A 20,373-nucleotide genomic window follows, 5' to 3' on the forward strand; every position below is an offset into this window, starting at 1 on the left:
GCATGTGCCCTGACCTGGAATCGAACCCCGATCGCCTGGATCCCAGGTCGATGCTCAACCGCTGAGCCACGGCCGGCCAGGCTGTCCATGAGTTTATTAAGTTCTTTAGTTTCTACTTAAGCCTGGCTTATTTCACTTAGCATAATATTCTCCAGGTTCATCCATACTGTACCAAATGGTATGAGATCCTTCTTCTTTACAGCTGCATAGGATTCCATGGTGTAAAAGTCCCACAGCTTTTTTATCCACTCATCTACTGATGGGCACTTGGGCTGTTTGCAGATCTTAGCTATTGTAAATAGTTCTGCTATGAGCATAGGGGTGCATATATTCTTTTGATTAGTGTTTCAGGATTCTTAGGATATATTCCTAGAAGTGGGATCACTGGGTCAAAAGGCAGCTCCATTTTTAATTTTTTAAGGAACCTCCATACTGTTTTCCATAATGGCTGCAACAGTCTGCATTCCCACCAGCAGTGTACCAGGGTTTCCCTTTCTCCACATCCTCGCCAGTACATGTCGTTTGTTGATTTGTTGATGGTAGCCATTCTTACAGGTGTGAAGTGATACCTCATTGTGGTTTTAATTTGCATCTCTCTGATGATTAGCGATGTTGAGCATTTTTTCATATGTCTCTTGACCATCTGTATGTCCTCTTTGGAGAAGTGTTTACTCAGGTCCTTTGCCCATTTTTTAATTGGATTATTTATCTTCCTCTTGTTGAGCTGTATGGGTTCTTTGTACACTTTGGAAATTAGTCCCTTATCACATACATCCTTGGCAAATATGTTCTCCCAAACCATAGGCAGTAAAATCACAGACATCTCATGTAGTGGAATTTTCACTGATACATCTCCTAGGGCAAGAGAAACAAAAGAAAAAATAAACATATGGGACCATATCAAACTAAAAAGCTTCTGCACAGCAAAAGAAAACATCTCAAAATGCAAAGGAACCCCACAGTTTGGGAGAAAATATCTGTAATATATTCTTCATTTCAGTTATTGTTTTCTTCATTTCTGACTTGTTCTTTTTTATGTGTTCTACCTCCAAATTATGTTTTTTTTCTCTTTGTTGAAGTTATCACTAAGTTCATCTACTCTTCCCCTAAGTTCATTGAGCATTTTTATAACCAGTATTTTGACCTCTGTATCTGGTAAATTGTTTGTCTCCATTTTCTTTAGTTTTGGGGGGAGAGTTTTGTTCTGTTCTTTAATTTGTGACATCTTTCTTTGTTTCCTCATTTTGGCTGCCTCCCTGTATTTGTTTTGTATATGTTAAGTAGAGCTGGTATGTCTCCCATTGTTGGTAGAGTGGCCTTATGTAGTAAGTGTCCTGTAGGTCCTAGGGGAACAGCCTCCCTCGGAACTACAGGTGCACCCCCAGTGTGAACTATGTGCACCCTCTTGTTTTAGTTGTGCTTCCATTGCTGTTGGCACAGCAAGGGGAGGGATTTATTCTCCAGGTAGATTGGTTGCAAGGACTGGCCTTGACCACTGTTGCAGATCTACTGTGTGGAGACCCACCCAATGAAGTAAGACTCCCTACAACACAACTCTGGTGCTCAGAGTCCACCCCTTGAGTGTGTCACCCATGGAGGTAGTTGGGTGGCTCTTGGGTGTGATCTGAAACTGTCCATCGGGTCACTGGATCCGGGGTCTCCTGGGACATACAGGCCAAGGTCAGCACTGCCTATACCCTGCCCAGGGCCACCTGCCATGAGCTACAGAGCGGTCTGCAGATAGCTGCTACTGCTGGGCTTCGAGGTGCTGGGGAGAGGCCAAGCTGTTAACCAAGGAGGGCTGCCTCTATTGCTGGACCTGGGGCCACTTAGCAAGAGGCATGGGGTACACAGAGGCCAGATGCTGCTTGTCTGAGAGAACTTAGAAAAGTTTGAAGCATGAGTCAAGGCAGGCTATTTGTATGGAAAAACCTCTGGAAACAGCTTAGGTGGGGCAACTAGTTATATGGGATGGAGTCTCAGGGAATCACTAGAGCAGGGCAGACAGTTTTAGACAGGTCAGTAGAGACTCAGATATGGGGCCTGTCTGAAGGCTCTATCAGGGGTAAGGCTCAGCAAAGGAACAATGGCCTCAGCCAGCACTTCCTTCTGGGAGAAAGCTGCCCCCCAGGTCTCACCCTGATGCCAGACAATTCAGTTCTTCACCATATGTCCCTGGTACCTTTCAAGCTGCTGCCCCAGTGCTAGAGCTCAGAGAGAATGAGTTTGAGTAAGTCTGTGCTTTGGCCTTTTAAAAAGGAATGCCTGGGGCTCTAGTAACCCTCTTTCTCACTCAGCCACAACCCCCCTGATTTTCACAGCCAGATATTATGAGGACTTCTCTTACTGCACTGGAACCCTGGGCTGAGGGTTCTGGTGTGAGGCTGGGACCCCTCACTCCTCAGGGGTTAACTGAGATAACCTTCCTGATTTTTAACTGCCACACATTAAAAATCCGGTGTAGGACCAGCCTATTCTGCATCTCTGCCTTTCTTACCATTCTCAATGTGGCATGTTCTTTATATCCTTAGTTATAGGACTTCTGTTCAGCTAGATTTCAGGTGATTCTTTTTTTAAAATATATCTGTATTGATTTCAGAGAGAGAAAAGGAAAGGGAGAGAGAGAGAGATAGAAACATCAGTGATGAGATAGTCCTCATTGATCAGCTGCATCCTGCACGCCCCCAACTGGGGATTGAGCCTGCAACCCGGGCATATTCCCTGACTGGGAATCAAACTGTGATCTCCTGGATCCTAGGTCAATGCTCAACCACTGAGCCACATATTGCCAGGCCCGGGTGATTCTTGATAATGGTGGTTCTGTAGTTTAGTTGTAATTTTGATGTGGTTTTAGGAAGAGGCTAGAACTCAGTTTAGCTACTCCATCATCTTGAGTGGATGCCCCAAGAGAAAGCTTTTGTGTATGTTTTTGGGGGCTGAAGAATCCAATTTATTTGGAGACCTCAGTGTCTGGTAGTCTTTAAAAATTTGCTATGTGTTACTAGAAAAGACCACAATGAGGTTTCACTATGTTACACAAATGAATGCCCTTATGCTTTTCACAATATATTTTAAAGTTAATTTAACTCTCATCTTGGTATTTTAAAAGATTAATATTTTTGCATGGCATAGATGGTTATATATAACAACTTCAGTGGTTTTTTGTTTTCATTTTCTCCAGGTGCCTTAAAAAAAAAGTACAACAAATAAAAACTTTTAGGGTCATAAAATCAGTTCATTTTGAGATCAGATTTATTCTGAAATGACAAAAACCATGTTAGACTTTGTACATCAACCACATTTGCTTTTAACCCAGTTGTTAATGTCTGTCTTATATGCAGGTAACACGAGTTGTTTTGGCATCCAATTTATTAAGAACTTACTATTCAGGAGGCATACATTAAACATGTAAAACTTACTATGTTGCCCATTATCTCTTCACTATGTTTATTAGTGGTTATACAAATAATTTATTTTGCCAAATTACAAAATAAAACTGAACCTTTTTATAGAAATTATGTATTGTAATTGCTAGTGTAGTCAGAATAAAAAGTAGAAGACATTACCTGATTTTTAACCAAAACTGGCAATAACTTTTTTTGAATTAAGATATTTCATTAATAATATTCAGAAAAGTTTACTAAATAATGTAGACTTGTGAATATAGCTTTATATATTTGTTTACTAATGCTATTGTGAACTATTATTGATTCTATAACTCATTTCTGTTAACTAATTTGTGACAAGATAGGATTAAAAATCTTATAAAGATAAATTATCAAGCAAATTATTCAAGAAAAGTGTTTGTTTTCTCTTCCTAGACTCTTATCTAAAGATAATTAAATTAAGAACAGAATAAAGTAATAACATATTAGGTTTAAATAAATTATTTAATTCTGTTTAGTTAAGATATAAATTAATACTTTTATTCAACTGATTTTTAAAGTGTTTTAATATGCTACATTTTTATTTTTGGCAGGAACTAATTCCAGAGTTTTATTACCTACCAGAGATGTTTGTCAACAGTAATGGATATAATCTTGGAGTAAGAGAAGATGAAGTGGTGGTAAATGATGTTGACCTTCCCCCTTGGGCAAAAAAACCTGAAGACTTTGTAAGGATCAACAGAATGGTAAGAGAGATTTTGTTTTAGCTTCAGCAGTCATCAAGAAGTAAAAATACTCTGTAGTTTTGTTTTGTTTCTAACTATTAACAAATTATCATTTAACATCTATAAATACAAGGATAAAAATTTAAGAAGAAAAAAAAACATTTTACTGTTGTATTTTGACAGTGTTCTCTATTGTACAATGAATTTTCCTTTCATGAGGACTAATAAAGGAATGGTAATTTAGTTATATTTGCTCTCTGAGGAGATGACAATCAGATTTTGTATCTGTTGACTAGTATAACATATTCTAAAATGCTTAAAATAAATACCCACTCCTTATTTTTCTATACTAATTAAATCTGCTCTCTTTTTTCACTTATAAATTATTCAAAACAAAATAATTTAATTTAGAACATGTTTATTTCAAGAAAAATATAAGCTGTGAAACATAGCTTACAGTGTAATATACTGACTTTAAGAGAACACCCATCTAAAAAACATTCTTTTGGAAAATGTCATTACTCTTTAAATCTGTATGACAGATATCTGGGTGTTCAAATAAAAAAGTATGTTCTTAGAATGTTTGCATGTGGACATTTATAGGTTTTAATATACTTTAAATTTAAGGAGATTTTAATTTCAGTGTGGTTATGGTATACAGAAATGAACCACTTTAACAAACAACCTCTCTAGTGTACTGTTGTTTTTCATCTATTGAAAATTATATCCATAAAGCCAATGACCCAAAATATATTTTTTAACCCTGTTTCACTCCTAATTTTTTCCAGATGTCTCATAAATATGTTTATTTTGTTTTTACACCTTATGTACTTGAATTGGAATCCAAATAAGGTCCACATATTGCAATGGAGTTCATATATTCCTCAACCTCTTTTTTGGTAAAAGCTATGTAATTCACAATGTATCATACAAATAGCATACAATTGACCCTTTAAAGTAACAAAAAACATCTGTGAGTTTAAGTCTATTCAGAGTTGTGCAATCATCACCACAATCAGTTATGAACATTGTTACCAGCCCATAAAGAAACCCAATATCATTTAGTATCTCTCCCTATTTTCCCCATTTTCCTCAGCTAATCCTAGGCAACCACTAAACTGCTTTTGATTTCCATAGATTTGCCTAATCTGGATATTTCACATAAACTGGATTATGTAATATGTGGTTCCACCATCTGCCCACTAATCTTATGTCTCTTTATTTTTTGGACTTCACTGCCAGTGACATTTTCCCTTCAATTTTGGAACTATATTTTCTTTCTTGAAGAACTATTTTACTTTTAATATACTTCAGTTGAGAAAGTACTCTTAAACATAGGTTTAACAGTACTGTATAGATAGTCTGCAATCTAGTTTCCCTCTTTGAGGAAATATCATGGAGTATTGCATAAATTTTCTGCATGATTACTCTCACTTAATCTGTAAATTGGCACTTTCAGATATATGGAGATATTTCATACTCTCCTTGAGCAACCGATGGTTTCTTCAATATATATTTTTAATGTGAATGATGTATACTTCAGTAATACATACTTCAAAAAACGCTATACTTACTTTTAGAATTGGTAGCTCATTACCACACTACCCTTACATGCTCAAATACTGGTTATAATATTAGAGTAAGGATACCAGATCTATAGCATCAACCCAAGAATCCTACTATATAGGAGTATCTCTCAGTTACCTTATTCCACTGTTTATTTCTATAGCCCAAACTTGTGCCTGGCAGAGAGTAGTAGGTCACTAAATATCTGTTGAATGAGTGAATCATGTAATAATCTGAACAATTTTAACATGTTGTCTAGTCAGGTCCGAACTAGTCAGACTGAATGAATCTTTCACTTAGGCAAGCAAAGTAGCCAAAAATTGTTAGATCAGATTTTCAGTGTTCATTCTATTGAACTCAACTGATAAAACAAAAGTTTTCAGGTAGGTGCTAATTATTAATAAGTGCCTCTAGGTATATTGGGAAGAGTATGACGTGGAGGTTAAAAAGTTCCTGCTCTTGAATCTGATCTCTGCAGTTTACTAGTTTCATTGTCTGGCGTAATTGATGAACCATCTCTGTTCCCTCACATTGCTCATCTGTAAAATGGTCATACCTTATCGATGTTTATTAAAACTCATTATTTATCATAAAATTCATTTGCTTTCAGGATGCAGTTTAATGATTTTTAATAAATTTAGAGTTATGTGATCATCACTATAATCTAATTTTAGAACATTCCCATCACTCCAAAAATATCCCATGCCTACCTCAAGGCAAGCATTAATCTACTTTCTATCTTGATAGTTTGCCTTTTCTGATCATTTTATGAAAATAGAACCATACAATATGTGTCCTTTTGTATTTGACTTCTTTCACTTAGCATAGTTATGCGATTCATCCATGTCTTAATGTATATCAGTACTTTGTTCCTCATTTTGCATAATGGTATTCCATTGTATGGATAAACCATATTTTGTTTATCCATTTATCAGTTGATAAACATTTAGGTTGTTTCCACTTTGGGGCTATTATGCATAATACTGCTATGAACATTCACGTACAAATATTTATGTGGACATATGTTTCATTGCTACCTAGGGGTAGAATTGCTGAGTTGCATGGTAAATTTATGTTTAACTTTTTAGGAAATTGCTTAACTGCCTTGCAAAGTGACTATAGCATCTTACATTCCCACTAGCAATGCATAATGGTTCTAGTTCCTCTATATCTTCATCACCACTTATTATTGACTGTTTTTTTATTTTATTATTACAGCCATTCTAGTGGGTGTGAAGTAATATCTCATTATAGTTTTACTTTGCATTTACTTAGTGACTAATGATGCTTGAGCATCTCTCCGTGTGTCTTGTGGATGTTAAAACATTTTTAGATATATTTTAATAAAACACTAAGTGTTCCTCATTACTGAAAGAAGTTCACATGCCCCAAGAATTAGTAATTTTATTAATGACATACCTAATTGAAAGAGAAAAGGCAGTTGTGCTTCTAAAAAACAAATCCCTAGGGTGGCATCATACAAAATCTTTGTGAATATAGGGAAAAGTAACAATGATTATGGATGATAGATAATCAAATAATTAGTACTGACATAAACTAAACAAGCAAGACCATACACACTTGACAAAACCTGCAGAAAAATCACAATGCTTCATTCATCTAGTATGATAGAAGTTAATGCAATCCAACTAAATAAACTTTCCAGATAAATGAAGTTTCTAGATTTTTATAGCTATGTGAAAACTTTTAGAACCATTATTATAGTTATTGTTCTAAAATTTATTACTACTTGGTTCTCTACCCTCTTCTACAAAGGATAAAACTTCTCTTATCATGAACACCCATTATTATTCCATGAAGTGATATAATTTATCTATTGTTTTTCTATTTTTCTTCTTTAGATTGTTAGCTATTACCACACTTTCCTTTAATAGCCATACTGATTAGAATTTGTTGCTCATAATCTCCTCTAGTCTACAAAATCAGACAATCAATTTCATCAAGGCCTTATGGTAAATAAGAGTCAGTCAAGTGCTAATGGAGGCCCTAGAGGAAATGTAAACTTTGTAGCTTTGGTAGAGTAACAGTCTTCTACCTCAGGTTTCATTGGCCATTGATCAATTCCAGGTTTGGAAGTTGTGTACTGAAACATGAAGTGACAAAGCCCTGCCCTTAGTAAGTGGAATGTTTCTATAAACAGTACCCAATTTATACCTCTTCTTACATATAAGCAGCTAGCTATGTAGCTGACCTAGGATACTCTCCTTGGTGCACTTGCTTACAATTTTTTCTCTATCTTCCTCATTCCATGACTTGTTGCTGTAAACTGCTGCACATCAGGATGGAAACCCTAATCTTAGTCACCATACCATGCCCCAGTGATGGTCTTGAGTCATCTCAATAAGAATGTTAATCAAGATAAAATAATGGCACTGATAGTGCTTGTAGCCTATATCATTTTTTGAGTGTTTATTCCTTCTTAGTCATATACTGTGCTAGAGCTTCAGGTGCATCCTCAAAAAACCTTTTTCAAATAATCATCATCCTGAAACCTAGTGAGGTAAATTACCTTGCCAAATATCACCTACTTTTCAAAACGGCAGTGTTCTTATCCACAGTCTCCAGGATAGAGTAAATGGTGGCTTGAAGAGCTGGAGAAAGGTAGAAGGGAGAGGAGAAGGTAAGGAAACATGTCTTCTAATCAGAAGCCAGGACCTTGAGGTCAGAAGAAGAAAAGTAAGAGATGAGTGGGAATTCACCCAAAATCAGCAGCATGTTTCAGCCCCAACAGCTATGCAGAACTGACTTTCTGGGATCCTGTGTCTAACTCTATATTCCTTAGCCCTCACTCTGTAAGTTTCCCGTTCCCAGCCAGTAAAACCTCAGCTTGAGCAAAGAAGTCCCACTTCTAGCACCTGTGAGAGAAGGCTAACCTTCAACTCTACAAATGAAGGAAATGGCATTAGTTGACATCCTAAAGGGATTTTAGACCTAGAACAGACCATTATTTGAATAAGGAGACTGAGACCTAGAAGAGCAAAGTGGCTTAACCCACATGCTTTTCCTTAACTTACCATGCCTGGCATTGCAGATTGGAACTCTGAATGTAATGTTCCCTAGATGCACTTATAGTCTTTAAAATTTCACCTATATTTTAAATTAAATATAGCTTTATAGATTGATCTGAGAACAAAACCAGATTACTACTCTTTCTACCTGTAATATATGTTCCAAACTCCAAACTCTGGATTATAACCTGTTTGTTATTTGTAACTATCTATATCTATGCATGGATGGTCTCCAGACCCCTAATTTTTACTCAGACTGACAATTCAGATTTTTTTTTTCATTTTCATCTAGCCCCCCACCTCCTCCCCTCTAATAGTCGCCAGTCTGTTCTCTGTATCTATGATTCTTTTTCTATTTTGTTTATAACTTATGTTGTTTATTAAATTCTGCATATAAGTGAAATCATATGGTATTTGTCTTTCTCTGACTGGCTTATTTCGCTTAGCATAATACTCTCCAGGTCCATCCATGATGTTGCAAAAGGTAGGATTGTCTTCTTTTTAATGGCACAGTATTATTCCATTGTGTAAATATTCCACAGCTTTTTTATCCACTCATCTACTGATGAGCACTTGGGCTGCTTCCAAGTTTTGGCTACCATAAATAATGCTGCAATGAACATGGGGATGCATATATTTATTCCAATTGGTGTTTCATGTTTCTTTGGATATATACCCAGAAGTGGAATCACTGGGTCATAAGGTAGGTCTATTTTTAAATTTTTGAGGAAACTCCACACTGTTTTCCACAGTGGCTGCACCTATCTGCATTCCCACCAGCAGTGCACAGAATTCCCTTTCACCACATCCTCACCAACACTTGTCATTTGCAGATTTATTGATGATAGCTATTATGACAGGTATTAGGTGATATCTCATTGTGGTTTTAACTTGCATTTCTCTGACAATTAGTGACTTTGAGCATCTTTTCATATGTCTGTTGGCCATCTATATGTCCTCCTTAGAGAAGTGTCTATTCAGGTCCTTTGCCCATTTTTAAAAAAAATATATATTTATTGATTTCAGAAAGAGGAAGGGAGAGGGAGAGAGAGAGATAGAAACATCAATGATGAGAGAGTGCTCATTGATCGGCTGCCTCCTCCAGGCCCCTGACTGGGAATCAAGCCCGCAACCCAGGCATGTGCCATGACCGGGAATCGAACCATGATTTCCTGGATCCTAAGTCCATGCTCAGCTGCTGAGTCATGCCTGGCAGGGCCTTTGCCCATTTTTTAATTGGATTGGGGGTGGGAAGTGTTGACTAATATGAGTTCTTTATAAATTTGAGACATTAACCCCTTATCAGATGTATCATTGGTGAGTATGTTTTTCCATTTATTATATTAGGTTGTCTTTTTGATTTGTTGATGGTTTCCTTTGCTGAGCAAAAACTTTTTAGTTTGGTGTATTCCCATTTGTTTATTTTTTCCTTTGTTTCCCTTGCCCAAGGAGACATATCAGAAAAAAATATTGATACAAGAAATATCTGAGATTTTACTGCCTATATTTTCTTCTAGGATATTTATGGTTTTGAGTCTAACATGTAAGTCTTTAACGCATTTTGAGTTTATTCCTTTGTATGGAGTAAGAAGGTGGTTTAGTTTAATTTTTTTGCATTTATCTGTCCAGTTTTCCCAACAGCATCTATTGAACATACTATCTTTACCTCATTTTATGTTCTTGCCTCCTTTGTCAAGTTTTAATTGACTATAGAGTCGTGGTTTTATTTCTGGGCTCTATTCTTCTCCATTAATCTATATGTCTGTTTTTATGCCAGTACCATGCTGTTTTGATTACTGTGGCCTTGTAGTATAGTTTGATAGCCTCTAACTTTGTTCTTTTTTCTCATGATTGCTGTTGCTATTCGGAGTCTTTTGTGGTTCCATATAAATTTTTGCGATATTTGTTCTAGTTCTGTGAATATGCCATTGATATCTTGACAGTTTATAGATTGCTTAGGGTAGGATGGACATTTTAATGATGTTCGTTTTTCCTGTAATGAACATGGTGTATGTTCCACTTATTTGTATCTTCTTCATTTTTTTTCTTCAGTGTCTTATAATTTTCTGAGTATAGGTCTTTTACATCCGTGGTTAAATTTATTCCTAGGTATTTTTATGCAATTGTTATGGGATTGTTTTCTTAGTTTTCGTTTTTGATAGTTCATTATTGGTGTATAAAAATGCAACTGATTGGATATTTATTTTGCATCTTGCTACTTTACTGAGTTCATTTGTCAGTTTTAATAGTTTTTGGTGGAATCTTTAGCGTTCACTATATACAGTATGTCATCTGCTACAATTCCGTTTTAATCCGTGGCACTCCGGCTTATCTCATTATTCATATGATCACCACATAAAATTCTTTAAAAATCTCTTTTCCTTAGAAATAGCTGATTCTCACCAAATGGTTTCATAAAATTTGGGTTTTAAAAGAATCCTGGAATTCCTGACTGAAAGATGAAAGATACAGCCTGAGAAATAATAACATGGTGAAAACAATTTAAACTTTATATTGTTATTTTTTATGCACACCAGTGACCAGACATTGCACAACTGAATATATTGTCATCTCAATAAATCCCACACCCACCCAGCACCATACCTAGTTATTAGATTATTATTGACCATATTCCCTATTCTCTACTTTACATCCCCATGACTATTCTGTAACAACCAATTTGTACTTCTGTACACCTTTTTTTCCCACGCCTCCAACCTCCTTTCCATCTGACAGCCAACAAAAAGTTCTCTGTATATGAGTCTGTTTCTGTTCTGCTTTTTCATTTTGTTCGTAGATTCAGTTGTTGATAGATATGTATTTAGTGCCATTTTATTTGTCATATTTTTTATCTTCTTTTCTTCTTCTTCTTAAATAGGACTCTTTAACATTTCATATAGTACTGGTTGGTGGTAATGAACTCCTTTAGCTTTTTCTTGTCTGGGAAGTTCTTTATCTGTCCTTTAATTCTAAATGATAGCTTTGCAGGGTAGAATAATCTCGGTTGTAGGTCCTTGCTTTTCATCACTTTGACTATTTCTTGCCACTCCCTTCTGGCCTGCAAAGTTTCTGTTGAGAAATCAGCTTACAGTGGTATGGGCACTTCCTTCTAGGTAACTAGCTGCTTTTTTCTTGCTGCTTTTAAGATACTCTCTTTGTCTTCAACCTTTTGCATTTTAATTATAATATGTCTTGGTGTGGGCCTCTACAGGTTTATCGTGTTTGGGACTCTCTGTGCTTCCTGGACTTGTATGGCTGTTTCCTTCACCAACTGAGGAGAGTTTTCTGTCATTATTTTTTCAGATAAGTTTTCAATGCCTTGCTCTCTCTCTTCTCCTTCTGGAAACCCCATAATGTGGTTGTTGATATGCTTGAAGTTGTCCCAGAGTCTCTTTACACTATCCTCATTTTTTTTGGATTTTTTTTTTTCTTTCTTTTTACTGTTCTGATTGGGTGTTTTTTGCTTTCTTATGTTCCAAAACACTGATTTGATTCTCAGCTTCATCTGCTTTACTGTTTATTCCCTGTAAATTATTCTTTATTTTAATTAGTGCATCCTTCATTTCTAACTGGTTCTTTTTTATGCTTTTGAGGTCCTCACTACGTTCCCTGAGCATTCTTATAACCAGTGTTTTGAACTCTGCATCTAGCACGTTGCTTATTTCCATTTTGTTTAGTTCTTTTTCTGGAGTTTTATTCTGTTGTTTCATTTGGGCCATTTCTTTGTCTCCTCATTTTGGCCACCTCCCTGTATTTGTTTCTGTGTATTAGGTAGAGCTGCTACATCTCCCAGGCTTGGTAGAGTGTCCTAATGTAGTAGGTGTCCTGTAGGGTCCAGTGGCACAGTCTTCCCAATCACCACAGCTGGGTTCTCAAGGTGTGTCACCTGTGTGGGTTGTATACCCTCCTGTTGTAGTAGAGTCTTGATTGCTGTTGACACATCAATGGGAGGGACTTACCCAGGCCAATCAACTGCAAGGACTGGCTGTGAGCACTGACCACCAACCTCCAACCACTTTGGAAGATCAGCTGTGCAGGGACTCACTGCACAAAGCAGGACTTAATTCAGCAGGGCTTTGGTACCCGCTGAGTTTGCCCTTGAGTGTGTCGCTTATGGAAATGGTTGGGTGATGGTGCTTCCACGTGGCCTGAAGCTGTCTACTGGATGCAGCTTCCCAGGAAGTGCAGGCTATGGTCAGCTACCACCTGTGTTCTGCCCAGGCTACCAGGCATAAACTACAAAGCAATCTGAAGATGGGTGCTTCTTGTGCTGGGCTTGGAGGTGCCCAGGTGAGCCAAGGCTGTCTGCTGCTAGTGCCAGGCCTGTGGCCACTTAGCTAGAGGTATGGGGCTCAGTAAGGCCAGATGCTGCTCATTTGAGAGGTTTTAGGAAAATCTGAAGCATGAGCCAAGACAGGCAATTCCTATGGTAAAGCCACTGGAAACTTGGGTGGACCTGAAAGATGGGTGGGGCGGGGTCTCAGGAAATCACCATGGTGGGGCAAACAGTGTGAGCCAGGTTGATGGATACTCAGATATGGTGCCTGTCTGCTGGCTCTGTGGGCAAGGCTCATCAAAGGAAGAATAGTCTCTGCCAGCACTTCTGTCTGGGAGAAAGCTGCTCCTCCAGCTCTCACCCTGATGCAAAACCATCCAGTACCTCTTTGTACGTTTTTGGTGCCTTTAAAGCTGCTGCCCCAGTGCTGGAGCTCAGAGGAGTAAGTCTGAGTAAGTCCATGTGTGGACCCTTTAAGAGGAACTGCCTGGGTCTCCAGCAGCCTCAGTCTCCTCAGCCTCAATTCCCACTGGTTTTCACAGCCAGAAGTTATGGGGACTTCACTTCCTGGGACTGGAACACTGGGCTAGGAGCCTGGTGTTGGGCTGGGACCCCTCACTCCTCATTGGGGGCCTCCACAGCCCAGGTATCCCTCCTGATTTTTATCTGCTACATGTGGGTGTGGGACCAGCCCATTCCATATCTCTGCCCCTCCTACTAGTCTCGATGTGGCTTCTTCTTAAATTCCCTAGTTGTAAGACTTCCAGTCAACTCAATTTCAGGCTGTTCTGAATTATGGTTGTTCTGTAATTTAGTTGCAATTTTGATGTCGTTGTGGGAGGGGGCAAGTACTGCATTTACCTATACAGCCATCTTGGCCAGAAGTCAAACAATTTAAACTTTAAAATAGATTTTCCCTCTTACTTTAAGAGAGAATAAAATACACCAATCCAAATTTTGACTAATAAATTATTTTTTTTATACTTGCTAAGAGTACTTCTATTGTGCAAAAATATTAAATAATTTATTCCTAATACTAACAACCAGTTCAAGACTTACTTCTATTTATATACCCATTACCTCTTATATCTTGTCTTTCTTTTTTTAAAATTTTGTTTAAAATGTGTTTTTTATTGCTTTCAGAGAGAGGAAGAGAGAGGGAGAGAGATAGAAACATTAATGATGAGAGAAAATCATCAATCACCTGCCTCCCGCACGCCCCCTACTGGGGAAAGAGGCCACAACCTGGGCATGTACCCTGACCAAAAATCAAACTGTGACTTCCTGGTTCATGGGTGGATGCTCAACCACTGCACCACACTGGCTGGGTTTATATTTTGTCTTTCTAACAGCCAAAGTACTGCTAGGCAAACTTTAAGGCCAAATATAGTGCTTCTTTAAAATAAATCCCACCATTTACTATTACTGTAACTATATATACAATATACCAGGAACTATAAGGATTGCATTTAATATGGTGAAGTAACTGCCCTTCAAAGATTTGGTCTCATTTATTCAAAAGATTTCAATTTGATAACTGACTAAAATATGAAACAAATACTTGTGTTTTATGAAATTATCATAAGACATTTTCAGAAATGAATTGTATATTTTGTTATAAGTAATGAGTTCTAATTTGTATTTGTGAAGAAATGAAAGAAGTAAAGCACTGGGTTTTTCTCTTTTATAAACCAAATTCTTGTTATCTTATAGGCATTAATGAATCTAGTAAGACTTGTGAACTAAACTTTTACTCCATGGAGTGAAAGGCTTTACACAAAATTCTGCATATTTAGGGAAATCAAGACTGCCCCAGTCATGGTTCTGCACAGCACCAGGATGGAGTGCCAGGTTAAATTGATCATATATGTAGGGAGTGCTTTGCTAGCACATAATAGGTGGCTTGAAAAGTGTTTATTCATTCTGCTTTTTCCCTGTGTTTTCCTTGAAAGGATTACACAGACTAAGGGAAGATTTTACATCTATAGCAGCCATTCTTGGTTGCATCATAATTAGAGCTAAAGGACAAACCGCTGCCCCTGGAAGCAGTCTTAAACATCAAAGTTATGAAAAGACATGAAATGTAGCTGTGTGTCTGCAGCTGCTTTCCTGTCTCAGTGTCTCCTATACTGCTTTTCCTCAAGTCAAAGTGTTTCTTCACAGTACTTTGATCATAGTCTCCTTTGCTCTAACTTCTGGTCAGCTTTGCTCTCGTACTGATGGGAAATGATTATACTGATATCATGTCAGGCATCTGTGTTAAAATTAGAAAATTTAACCAATTATCTATGTATTTTCTTTTATGCTAAAGAAATATTTATTTGATGAATATTTTTCTAATATAAAAAGCCTGGGTGGTATTATAAAATATGGAAGTGTTTCAATTTTCTATAATTTTCCATTAATTCCATGAACACAACATCTATTTTTTTTATATTATTTTATAACATTATAAAAGTTTTTTACTTTATACTGACTGGGTAGTTCATATAGGATTTAGTTCTTATGAAATAGGTTTAGAGAATTTGAACTGGGATTATCTTTAGTTATTTGAAGGAATTCTTTGTAATGAGCCTAAAATATAAAATGAAAATATCACACCCCAAAGAAATGACGTTCACAGTGGTAACAAAAACCCTTCATCTCTTTGTGTGGATTAGTATTCTGTATCCATCAGAATTCCCTCCTTCTTTTAAGCTGTCATTAAGAAACTCATGGCAAAGAAGACAAACATGATAAAAAGGAATATCATTGATTATAAATAATCAGTTTTATTATCTCATGCCAGTGACTGAAAAGGCATTTGATGCATTTGTAGGAGCCTTTTTCATGTCTACAACTTCATTTTCTTTTCTTACTTTTAAAAATGAAACACTGCTTTGATTTTTAATGATATATTTATTTTAATCCATTGGTGTTTTTTTTTAGTTATATGCAATGATATATATAATTGGTTAAGGTTGTTTATATTTTCTAATTACAATGACAGGGATTGTGTTTCACTGAGGAACTGTGAAATTCAAAATTTTGGTCTCATTAGAAAACCTGGAAAAGTGACATAGACACTTTTAGTAGGCATTTCAATGAATTCTGAATGGATTTAGTTCCTATATCAAGAATTGGTTTATTTTATCTATACCAAGCTAGGTTGATTATGAACAACTCACTCATGAAACATTTATAAAGCACTGTGCTCAGTTCTAACATGATTATAATCTGACCTCTTCATAAAAGACAGAAATAGAAAGTATCTCTGATAACATTACCCTAATTCTGGGTTCATCAGTCATAATCTTACCTTTTTAAAATTTGTTTTGGAAAAAGGCCTTTCATGGATGTACACTAATAATCTCCATCAGCCCTCAACCCACAGGTCCTGGTACTGCAGAGCCAAACGCAGGATGGACATCCTTGGTCTGCAGAGCAGAGCACAGTGCACTGAGGCAGAGGAAGTTCAATGTGGTTTTGCTTTTACTCTCTTACAACCTTTATAAGATTTTTGTATTTTAAAGAAAAAGTTCTTTTTATAATAGGTAAAAATTTGCATTTGGAGTAAATTACACTAAAAAATACTTTGCTCAGAAAAAGAATTTTAAACAATAGTATAACATAAAAATTTTTGGAAATATTTTACAGCATATTAAAATATTGAGATTGATACCTTGTGTGTGAGTGCCTGCTCTACCACCTGTCTGCCTTGACACTTTGGACAAATAAGGTATTCTTCTCTCTTGGAGCATCAATGTCCTACTTATCTCTGAAATGGCATTTGTTCATTAGCTAGACCTTTATTGAGAGCCAGCTCTGAGTAAGTTATGATGGAAAACGCAAGGAAGAATTGGACATGGATCCTACTCTAAGTAAAGCTACGGTAGAGAAATTCCTTCATTTATCTCAGTAATTAAGTCATAAGGGCTTATGGCACACTTCATAATGCTATGGGTTCTGGGAACAGGAGCATGAGTAGCACAATTAGTAGATGGAAGGAACTCACACTCCAGTTAGGAACACAGACAATTAACACAGTTACAGTAAGCACTGAGAGGTGGTGTAATCTACTCAGTTCACAGATCATTAGTGAGCATCCCAGGGACTGTGTGCATGTTTGCAGTGCACTGGTGAACAAAGATGCTACCATCACAGAGATTACTTTTGATCAAAGGGAGACAGACAATAAAGAGTAAATAAATAAGTAAAATATATAGTATCCTAAAAGGTGATCAATACTATGGAAAAAAGTAGTAGTGCAAGGGAAAAGGATCAGGAAAACAAGGAGGGTGGCCAGGATCGCCTTGCTGCAAAGGTGAAACTTGAACTAAGGCCTGAAAGATGTGGGAGAGTGAACCAGGTGACTCGGGCAAAAAGCATTGCAGGCAGAGGAACATTTGTGGCGTGGACAGCGTGGTTGGCAAGTAAGCCACTGGGTTAGGGTGGAATGAGCATGATGCACACAGGAGGAGGGAGGACTGAACCTTGACGGCCATCAAAAGCACTTTGCATTTTTAATCTCACTGAAATGGAGAGTCATTGCCATGCTTTGAGCAAAAAAGTGTCATGATCTTACTTATTTTCTTTTTCTTTCTTTCTTTTTATTTATTTATTTATTTATTTATTTATTTATTTATTTATTATTATTTGCTTGTTTAGTTCTCTTCATAGTTAACTAATTAACAGTTCATTATATTAAAATTGCCCTGTTCACATTATTGGTGTGGTTTTACCTTTTATTTCACCCTGAATTATTACTCTAATTAAGAATGTTTTCTTGGAAAACAGCAATTTGAATAAGTTAAAATCTACATTCACAGGTGGTAGAATGATGAGATAAATCATTTGAGGCTAAGATGGGGCAGGGAGTATGGTTAACTTGATTAATTCCTCCCCATACTCAGATAGGTTGATTTGACTATAAAGATGACTGGTTCACTAAGAATGAAAGTAAAGGGAATAATTGAATGTTCACGTAAGAGATTTAGAGAGCCATCATTGTGGCAAATAGTTTCATTAAAGTGCATTGTTATACATGGATTTTCTTCCCTATTAATAGTGAGAAAGCATCCACAGACATTTTCCCCTTTTCATCTTGCTTGAAAGTTTACAGGATATATAAAATATTTTGACAAATTATATTTAGCTAGATTTTTATATATAGGACTGAGCAAAAGTAGGCTTACAATTGTGAGTATGCAAAAACTGTTTATTCTTGCAATATTATTTATTCCTCTATTATATTTTTCTTTTTTATTTTCTTTTACTTATTTATTTTTTATTTATTTATTTTTTGAATACATGCTGATATTTTCAGATTTGCTCAAATGGGTCTATTTTTTCTTTTTTTAAGTTTCTTTATCTTTATTGTTGAGAATAATTACAGATGTCCCCTTTTTATCCGCACTGATCCCATCCATCCCACCCCCAGGCGTTCCCCATACCAATGTCTGTGATCATGGGTTATGCTTATAAGTTCTTTAATTAATCTCTCCCCACCCACACCCACCTCCCCACCTTCCCTTCTGAGATCCCTCAGTCTGTTCCATGCTTCTATGTCTCTGGATCCACTTTGTTCATCAGTTTATTTTGTTTATTATATTCCACATATAAGTGAGATCATGTGGTACTTTTCTTTCTCTGACTGGCTTATTTATTTTTATTTTTTAAAATAGCTTTATTGAGATAGAACTCAAATACAATACAACTCACCCATTTTAAGTGTGTACTTCACTGGTTTTCATTACAGTCACAGATATATGCAACCATCAAAACAGTCAATTATGAACATTTTCATCACCACTAAGATATTTTCATACTCTTTAGCACCTCTTCACCCATGCCTGAAGCAACCAGTAATCCACTTTCTGTTTCTATATATTTGCCTATTCTGGAGATTTCATATAAATGGGAATCATATACTATGTAGCCTTTTATGACTGGCTTCTTTCACTTAGCATGATGTTTGCAAGGTCCATCCCTATAGTACCACGTATCAGTACTTCATTCCTTTTTATCACTGAATAACATTCCACTCTATGAATGCACCACGTTTGGTTTATTGGTTCATCAGTTGAACTAATATTTAGGCTGTTTCTACTTTCTGGCTATTGTGAATAGTGAATACTCTATGTTCATTATTACAGAATAATAATAATGTTATATTAGTATTATAATGATTATTATACAATGTTTATTCTATGAACATTCATGTACAAGTTTTATTTGACTACGCATTTCCAGTTCCTTTGTGCATATACCTAAGGGTGGAATTGAAAGGACCACTCTGGCTGCAGTGTTGGCAATGAACTGTGGAGGCACAGGGTAGAATCAGGCATATCTGTCAGGAGGTTTTGTAAGAGATGATGGTGGCTTGGAGCAGGTTGGTAGCACTGAAGGTAGTAAGAAATTAATCAATTCAGATAGTAAGAAATTAATTGATTCTGGATGTATTTTGAAGTTAGACCCAATATTCTGCAACTTGTTAGTAGTGACCATTTGCCCTCACATTTCTCTGTCTTACAGAACCGGGTAAGGGTGGGGGACAAGTGTGCAGAGTGGTGAGAGCTGGAGCAGCACAGATAGACCCACTAAATTTAATAATTTCCACTAGAAATGGGGTGGGGGTGGGGTTTAGTGCCTATTTCCACTTTGACTTCCAGCAGAAATTCCAATAGCAGCAAAAGACCAAGTCAGCATGTTTATCTTGCACTAGACTGTGATTTTTTTGAGGACATGGAATGCTTACTTATCTATGTATCCTCTAAGGCCAGTGTCTGAAATATGGTAGGTGGTCAGTAATTTGGAGCTGGAGAGAGATTAGACTACATATACCATGTGTATTTGCATTTCAGTAGGATGTGTTTCTGGAGTTTAGAAATTTTTCGTCTTGGGCGGGTGAGTGGAGGGGGAGAGATTAACCAAAGAATTTATATACATATACGCACAACCCAAGGACACAGACAATGGCAGGAAGAGGGACGGGGGAGGGGGATGGGATAGGGTGGAATGGGTCATTGGGTAGAAAAAGGGACATCTGTAATATTTGAAACAAAAATAAAATAAATTTTTTTTAAAAAAGCAATAAAAAAAAATTTGTCTTTTTTATCCCAGTATCCCCAGGGTCTAAAACACTGCCTGGCGCATAATCGTTGTTCCATAATGAATGAATGAATGATGAATGAATGTTTGTTCCCTCTGTTTTAAATTCTCTTTTCCCAGATGTTCTTATAGTTCACTTCCTCATTGTAGTTTTTAATTGTCACAAACTCAAGGAAGCCTTCTCTGAGCATTGCCTCTAAATTAGCAGTCCCACCCCATCCATCCATACTCCTTAATTTTCTTTTCTGGTTTTCTCTTTTCCTTAGCACATATCACCTTGTGACATACTCTGTATCTTACTA

The 20,373-nt window shown here is 36.7% G+C and overlaps 1 protein-coding gene across 2 annotated transcripts in view; it reads left to right on the forward strand.

The window, feature by feature from the left end:
- Nucleotides 1-20,373, forward strand: part of NBEA (neurobeachin) — an 817,699-nt gene that overhangs the window by 739,403 nt on the left and 57,923 nt on the right. For both annotated transcript variants that reach the window (XM_081128332.1, XM_081128333.1), the window contains one exon: nucleotides 3,980-4,132. In XM_081128332.1, coding sequence (XP_080984458.1) covers nucleotides 3,980-4,132 — 153 coding nt within the window. The remainder of the gene's footprint in view (nucleotides 1-3,979; nucleotides 4,133-20,373) is intronic.

Source organism: Miniopterus schreibersii (assembly GCF_964146895.1).
Source record: "Miniopterus schreibersii genome assembly, chromosome: 2".
In the NCBI taxonomy this organism is placed as follows: domain Eukaryota; kingdom Metazoa; phylum Chordata; class Mammalia; order Chiroptera; family Miniopteridae; genus Miniopterus; species Miniopterus schreibersii.